Genomic DNA, 8,234 nt, shown 5'->3' with positions numbered 1-8,234 from the left:
AGAGAGTGGGATTAGGATGCTTTATTGCGTGCTTGGCACTTAGCAGGAAGGTGTGAGGACAAAGGTCCCTGCCCCAAAGGGCTTGCAGTGCAGCTAGACAGAGGACGATGAGGAAGGGATACACCACGTAAGCAAAGTGATGGCACAATCAGGATTGCTAGGAGCCCCGTTAAGTTCACTCTGGTCACGTCCTTTTTATGCGCCGGGCTGAGTAAATCACCTCCTCTTCAGCGCACTGAAAACCCGATGTGCAAATGCCTAGCGCAGGCTGCTTCTGCAGCGCAGGGGGTTTCACCAGAGCACACAGTTCCCAGAGCTTCAGGTCTGTCCAGTGCAGCATCCCTCAGTCTGGCTTTAAGCCTGGGAAAGGTCCTTGGTGCTCTGGTAACTTGTCCCCTAAAAGCTCTATGGCATCAGGTGAAGGGGATTGCAGTTTATCTTGTAATGGGCAGCCAGGGAGCTCTGGCGTCCAGGCAGACACTGACTAGCAGGTCACATGTGAATGGGGTGGACGTAGTTCCGTGGAAACAGGCCGATTCGCCCACAGATCTTCCCTCTCCACCAGTTGGGGTCGGGGCAGTCCAGCACCTCGATGATGTCCCCTCTGTAGAAGGCCAGCTGGGACGGATCGTGGGAGGAGAAGTCAAACTGAGCCTGGACGAACTTCGGCTTCTTCACCTGCAGTGAAACCAAGCGAAAGAGGAGTCAGGAGGGAAAGACAGAGGAGGCATCAAAGCTACACAGGCAAATGCTGCTTCCCCCCTCTGCCCTCAACGGCTGACACAGGACACTGGGAGCCTCCTGGCAAGGAATGGGCAGGGGTGGAGGTGGGCGTGTGAAAGCTTTTGCCAAAGGGACCGTGCCCTGGCTGATGAGTACAAACACGGACGTGTCCATGACCCACCATCGCCTCCTTCCCCCGACTGACAATGTGGGGGCCTAGCCTCAGTTGGGGTAAATCCGCAGAACTCTTCAGAAGCCAAAGATTTGGGTTGATTTACTGAAAATATGCAAAGTCTGCGTCCCGAGCCGAATGTTCCCCTGTATCCAGCGATTCTGATCTGTTTGCTCTGGCTCTCCATCCCTGCAACATTAGCTGCCCACTTACAATCCATCGACTTCCATCGCATTTCCTTACCAGCCCGGGGCCTTGTTTATCTGAGCGGCCTCCTAGAAACCCTCGCAGGGCATCTGCCCCTTCAGAGGCAAAAGCAAGTCGTGCCCCCGGAAGCAGAGCTGCCTGTGCCCGATAAAAGCGGACCTAGGACCAGCGCTGTTCTGGTTGGTGGTGGACTGAGTATATTGCCGGTTCCCACCCCAGCCCTGAGTGGTGTGCTAGGCATTAGCCGTCAGCTAGCGTTGTTCAGATACACCGAATCCAGCCCCTTGTCAGGCTTCCTCTCCCATTTGCTTTGTTTTCTATTTCTCTGCCATCAGCACATTTAAGGAGAGCTCTGCATGTCTCGGGCTGCACCCCGCTCCTGCCATTGGCTTCACAACGCAAGCTGTGGGCCCAGAGCCAGGCTTTGCAGCTGGGTGGGAGGAGAGAGATTGGCAGAACACCCAGGGCTCTGCAAACCTGGCAGCATGCAAAGCTTTCACCTAGAACTGGGGGAGGAGAGAGAGGCAGGAACCCCTCCCCAGCAATGGGTTCAGCCTGAGTAACTAGAATATAGACATAAGAATGGCCACACTGGGTCAGACCAATGGTCCATCTAGCCCGGTGGTTGGTGGCAGATGCTTCAGAGGGAATGAACAGAACAGGGCAATTATCGAGTGATCCATCACCTGTTGCCCATTCCCAGCTTCTGGCAGTCAGAGGCTTAGGGACACTCAGAGCTTGGGTTTGCACCGCTGATAGCCACAGCTGGATCTATCCTCCATGAACATACCTAATGCTTTTTTGAACCCAGTTACACGTTTGGCCTTCACAGCACCCCGTGGCAACGGGTTCTACAGGTTGGCTGTGCGTTATGTGAAGAAATACTTCCTTTTGTTTGTTTTCAACCTGCTGCCTATTCATTTCATTGAGTAAATCCTGGTTCTTGTGTTATGTGAAGGGGTAAATAACGCTCCCTCATTCACTTTCTCCATGATTTTATAGACCTCTATCATATCCCCGCTTAGTCGCCTCTTTTCTAAAATGAAGAGTCCTAGTCTTTCTAATCTCTTCTCATTGGAAACTGTTCCATACCCCTAATCACTTTTGTTGCCCTTCTCTGTACTTTTCCCAATTCCAATATATTATTTTGGAGATGGGGTGACCAGAACTGCACACAGCATTCAAGGTGGGGGAGTACCAGGGATTTATATGTTGGCATTAGGATATTGTCTGTTTTATTTTCTATCCCTTTCCTAATTCTTCCTAATATTGTTCGCTTTTTTGACTGCCGCTGCACATTGAGCAGCTGTTTTCAGAGAACTATCCACAGTGACTTTCTTGAGTGGTAACAGCTAACTTAGATCCCATCCTTTTGTATGGCTAGTTGGGATTCTGTTCTCCAATGTGCATTACTTTTGTATTTATCAATATTGAATTTCATCTGCCATTTTGTTGCCCACTCACCCAGTTTTGTGAGATCCCTTTGTAACTCTTCACTGTCAGCTTTGGACTAAACTATCTTGAGTAATTTTGTATTGTGGGTAAACTTTGCCACCTCACTGTTTACCCCCTTTTCCAGATCATTTATGAATACCTTGACCAGCACTGATCCCAGACTAGATCCTTGGGGGAAGCCCACTGTTTACTGTGAAAACTGACCATGTATTCCTATCTTTGGTTTCCTGTCTTTTAACCAGTTACTGATCCATGAGAGGACCTTCCCTCTTATCCCATGACTCCTTACTCTGCATAAGAGCCTTTGGTGTGGGACCTTGTCAAAGGTTTTCTGACAGTCCAAGTGCACTTTATCCCCTAGATTGCCATTGTCCACATGTTGGTTGACACCCTCAAAGAATTCTAACAGCCTGTGGCTGTGTCCTCTGTGCCGGATATACCACGCATATTGTGAAGTGGCTGCACTGGGGCCTTGCCTTGCGATTTTGCTGGTGCGCAGTGGGCATGCTGGGCTGGGTGCTGCCCTCTCCTTCTTTCACAACCCTCTTGGAGTGACCTGTGTGGGCAGCCGAACAGCCCTGTACCTCATGGTTCTGCTCGTCGTCTCTAAGGAAGATCTGTTGCTTTTTGGCGATGGTTGTGGTTCTGTAGAAATCCACCAGTTCATTCAAGGAGTTGAACTTTTCTTCCCAGAGGAAATATTTGCCATTCCTTTCTCGGAGTACCTTGAAATGCTGGACGTGCTCCCCATAGCTGTGGACACATTCAGAGAAGAGAGTGGTTATTCTGAAAGGTGGGCTTTAAAGCAGGGGTGTCACAACTCCCCTCCTCTCCCCCTAGAACCAGCCTGTTGGGATATTTATCCAGCCCCTCTGGCAGGACCTGATTCTGCAGCATCTGAGCTTTTATTTCTGGCCTGTCTGTTGCAAAAGCCAGTGCCCTGGTTTATAACAATCGGAGCTGTGGTTCCAGAACACACGGCTCTGCAAGCTAGTCCCTAAGGCCACAATCCCCTGCGCAGACCCCTGCTCAACTTTACACACACGATGGGACCACTCGCACACACAACGCTCGGCGTGTGCCCAAGTGTCTGCAGAACGGGGGCCCAAGCGTGCAAGCCGAACCTGGTGGGGAGGAACGATAGGTTCCAAAACCCGGGCTTCAGATCACCCGCTTGGCGTCCTGCCTGCATTTGAATCTTCCCGTCACTTGCACAATGCTAATAACTAATAACCTGCCCTTCACCAGCTTCTTTCATCTGAGGCGCGCCGGGTGCTTTGTACCTGTTAATTAATTAATTAAACCTTACAACACCCCTAGGAGTAGAGGAGTGTTTTTCTAGCTATTTAATGGGTCAGGAAACTCAGGCAGGGTGAACATAAGTGGCTTGCCCACAGCCAGTCAGTAGCAGAGAAGGCAACACAGCCCAGATGTGGTGTCCATTCCTTCCATTGCAGTCCCCTCTGTTTGCAAGGGGAGAGATTGGTTCATGCTAACAGAGGACTGGTCAGTATCGACTTCACCGAGGTGCAGACAAGCCCATATCTGTTGTGAACTACAGGACAACAGGCTTGTTTCCCATGCGCCCTAGTAGTGATAAAGCAGAGTACGGCCAAAGATAACACATCTGGGCAAGTGTGTTACAAACACACTGATGGGGTTGTTGATAGACCAGAGGGTTGTATCAGCGCTTTTATGCCACCCAGCTTGTAATTATTCCTCATGCTTAATTCCTATGGATTGATGTTGCAGGCCAACGACGGCTGTGCGAGGTGCTGGGCATGACGATCTCAGCAAATATTCACTTCCCACCGTCAGCTAGATCTGCCCAGTGAGATTAAATGTATCTGCGGATAGAAGCAGGGGTGTATTCAAAAGTGGCAACACACGGCTTGATTTGCCTGAACTGGGACAAGCTTGTTTTTGTTTCGACACGAGCCCAGTGTCTACTCAGGGCTGTATGTACTGACACAGCTAAGGGGGAATGGAAAACGTGGGATTTATTGTGCTGTGACGGGACATTTGCATTAATACTACTGATGGGCTGATAGATGTTGTCAGCAATAAGTGATCAGAACTGGGCTCTACCTGTCTGTCTACTCTCTGCCTTCCATTAAGGCAGAGTTAACGTTGATCGTCAGTGTCTCAGAAGGCCAAGCAGGCCTAGGCTGCAACCTCTAAACACCCGGGAATAAAGAGTTAAGGTCCATACCTAGTGTAAACCGTGTAAGTCAATGTAAACCAGGGTAACTGAGATTGGAACCTGGGCTCCGGGTTGCTCAGGTGTGTAGGAGAAAAAAACCACAAAAGGTTTTATAAATCCAAGCTAACGCCTCACACTGCCCGGGGAAATGATCGGTGCCGTCGATGGAGTGCAGGTGTAATGTGCTCCCTGGGTGGTAGGGTGACCATATTCCCAAAGGGAAAACAGGGCACCCCCAGGCACTCGCCTGAGCACCCCCTTCCCCCCTGCCAGGCTGTTGCTGGGTGCTGAAACCTATCTTTTCCCCACCCCCAGCCGCGCCTCCCCTGCTGCTTAGGGCTGGCATGGCCCTTTGCCCCTCCTGCACATTCCTCCGCACCACACCCCACTTTTGTCAAAAGTGGGTATTTGTCCCTTTTGCTCTTGCCAACTGATCACCTTGGCAGGAGAAAATGGGACAAATGCCCTCTTTTGCCAAAAAAAGAAAAGTTGGGATGGCTGGGACAGGGCTTGAAAAAGGGACTGTCCTGGCCACAATGGGACGTGTGGTCACCCTATCCCTGAGAGATGTTCTGCTAAGCTACCAGCCAGCTGCAGTCTTTGCTCACCCTTGCGCAGCGGGCCAGCACAGTGCCTACACAATATGGCCTATCTTGCTGACTAATACGGTCTCATTGTGTCCTGGGGCTCCCACCCCTGTCTGTGTCCATCTGGTGTCTCAGACTTAGGCTGGAGGCTCTTGGGGCAGGGACTGCCTTTTTGTACTCTTTGTACAGCACCTAGCACAATAGGGGTCTGGCCCACAACTAGCGTTCCTAGGAGCGACACCACTATAAATAATCATAAAGCATCAGAGCAGCCAGTTGCACTTAAGAACTGAAGGGAAGAAAGGAACGCACCTTCCCAGAAACTATATGCAGCCTGGACAGCTGAAAGTCAGAAAAGAACAGCCCTGTTATGCCGCAGAGTCTGTGCTGCGGATCAGAACCCTGCCCTGGTGGCTAAAGCCCATAAAACAGAATAGCCACCTGGATGCCATGGGTAACACAATGTCTTTTTATGAAATGAGTCTCTGATTTTCTGTCCCGGGAGGCTGACGTCCCCAGGCATCTGGGATCACATCTCCCTTTTACAGCCCCGCTAAACGGGGAAGCTTTCGGCACAGGGGCGTGGAGCTGAGCATGTCTGGCCCTGCTTCCCTTTCCTGTAATGACGGCAGGGCTCAGAGACACAGTCAGAGCGTGGCCTGGATTTGCCGTGGAATTAAATACAGGAGCAGTACAGTCCCTTTGTGACTGTAAAAATCTCCCCCTGGATTCTCAGTTACTCCATGGGGCAGGACCAGAGGGCAGGGGATTAAGAGGGCTTTAAGCCACCATTACACTGCTGGTATTGTGGGGTAGGTTAGATTGGCTTTGGGGTGGCTCTAACTTGTGCTCAGCTTCCCATGGACCCTAGGAAGCAGAAAATTGCCATAGTGCAATGTGCTCCCACAGCCCTGAAAATCCAGCTCCAAATCCTTTATCCTTTGATTGCTAGCTCTGCAGTGGGACAAAGCAAAGCCCTGGCTCGGAACACCCGAACTTCTGGGAGATCTGGATCCGGAGCCAAATGCATCTCTAATCTTAAGGCTGGCTGTCAAATCCCTCCCTCTTTTTTGGCAAGGGTTTCTCCTGGCTTTGTTTCAGGGGGATAGAAAATCTCCAGATTTCGTCAGCACTGTCCCCAGGTCCCCCGGGGCCAGGGCAGGCAGATCCCTGGAATAACAAGGCTGGTGACTGAGCTGAACCAGGGAGTGGCTCTTTGTGGCCAGGAGACTTGGCGGGTCTGGGCATGCTGTGGAAAACGCTGGAGACCAGTTGTAAGGCAGGGGCAGCAAAGAGTTAACAGCTGCCTGAGCCTGGATTTGCTGCAGGTGTTCACCACAACAGGGGTGTGGCCTGGACTGCAGGTCACAGGAGGGAGGGCAGGCCAGGCCAGCCTGGCTCATTTGAGGAGGGTGGAGTTTGCTGAGGAAGGGCTAGTGTGAAGTGTTGTGCTGTTGAGGTTACAATACTGTGTGAGTGAAGGAAATGTTAAAACACAGAGACCCGTATAGCAAAATCCTTCCTTAGGGAGAGCGAGAGACATGTCAAAGCTACTCACAGTTCACACAGGACAAAGGCATTGTTACAAAGCGGTGTTCTAGGCAGACACAATGACTCAATATATCAGGTGCACACACACAGAGCTGGGTCTAGAGCCGTGGTTCTCAGCCAGGGGTCTGGGACCCCTGGGGAGCTGTGAGCAGGTTTTGGGGGGCCACCAAGCAGGGCCAATGTTAGACTCACTGGGGCCCAGGACAGAAAGCCCCACCGCCTGGGGCCAAAGCCTGAGCAATGTAGGTTCGCGGGACCCAGGCAATTGCCTGCTTGCTGCCTCCTAATGCTGGCCCTCGCTTTTATAGGCAGAAAACCAGTTGTTGTGGCACAAGGGGCCCATGGAGCTTTCATAGCTTGTTGCAGGGGGCTCCGAAAGAAACAGGTAGAGCGCAGATCGTTCAGTTGCAAAATACAGGCTGCTACTGTCTGAGCTGAAGGAGCTCTCCTCTGAAGTGGCATTATTAGGTCATTTATCCACGGTGGGTGTAGCCACTAGAGGGCGATATCACTCTCACACACACAAAGCCAGCCACTAAGTGACTGGCTCTCCCAAGGTGTGAGTCATAGGGAGTGAGCGACAAACTAGCTGCGCAGGGCTAGCTGAGGAGAGCATTCGCCCCTGAGTGCCTCCCTGTAGTGGCGGATGGCTGGTGACGGAGAGCTGACCACTAAGGGAGTTTGGCTAAGTCAGGAGACAAATTAAAACGCCACAAGGAGCCGTGTGAGTCTATCTGCTAGAGCCAGAAATGGAAACAGCAAGAGGTTAGCATTTGGGTTAGTGAAATGGAGATGCCCCAAATGCAAAGTGGAGATTAAAGGAGAAAGCCAGGGTTGGGCATTCACTAGCCCCCGACGCTATTTGCTGTGACTCAGACACAGCCAGAGATTCCTGCCGTCCCACAAGGCTGAAAAGAGACAGCAAGAAGCCAAGATCGACTGCTCTAGTCAGCTGGGTAGCTCCTGCCTCCTAAGAGTTGGTCTGTTCAGGCCCTCTGCACTATGGGAGGGTTCCACACGAGCCCCCAAGGTTTAATTGGATGGGCCATGAGGAGTATCAGGAAGATTTATGGATGGGGATGCTGGGCTTGGTCCTGGCTGGGGCTCACTGAATTCCAGCTGGGACATGGGAACAGAACTGGGGGTTTCTCTTGTGCCCCCTGCCCAAGGATCTCCAAGTGCTTTGCGAACAGCAAACTGAGCTTCGATGGACTGTTATGTATAAAAGTCAGCTGGGTCCATTTAAGTCTCCTCTGCATGACTGGGGTCCCTGCTGCTAACACACTTGGCGCTACTCGGCCTCTTGCATCAATACACCCACCTTCCCGCCCAGCAA

At 51.6% G+C, this 8,234-nt stretch overlaps 1 protein-coding gene across 2 annotated transcripts in view; it reads right to left on the bottom strand.

The window, feature by feature from the left end:
• Nucleotides 1-6: 6 nt before the first annotated feature.
• Nucleotides 7-8,234, bottom strand: part of GRAP (GRB2 related adaptor protein) — a 34,243-nt gene continuing 26,015 nt past the window's right edge. Inside the window, exons 4-5 of one of the 2 annotated variants that reach the window (XM_050967315.1) lie at nucleotides 3,034-3,310; nucleotides 7-678 (exon numbers count right to left, since the gene is read on the bottom strand). In XM_050967315.1, the coding sequence (XP_050823272.1) occupies nucleotides 493-678; nucleotides 3,034-3,310 (463 nt within the window). In that variant the 3' untranslated portion in view covers nucleotides 7-492. The remainder of the gene's footprint in view (nucleotides 679-3,033; nucleotides 3,311-8,234) is intronic. The other variant, XM_050967314.1, reaches the window with a different exon arrangement.

Source organism: Gopherus flavomarginatus, chromosome 9, assembly GCF_025201925.1.
Source record: "Gopherus flavomarginatus isolate rGopFla2 chromosome 9, rGopFla2.mat.asm, whole genome shotgun sequence".
Classification (NCBI taxonomy): domain Eukaryota; kingdom Metazoa; phylum Chordata; order Testudines; family Testudinidae; genus Gopherus; species Gopherus flavomarginatus.
The sequence above is the reverse complement of the archived record's forward strand: the minus strand, read 5'-3'. Positions and strand labels throughout refer to the sequence as shown.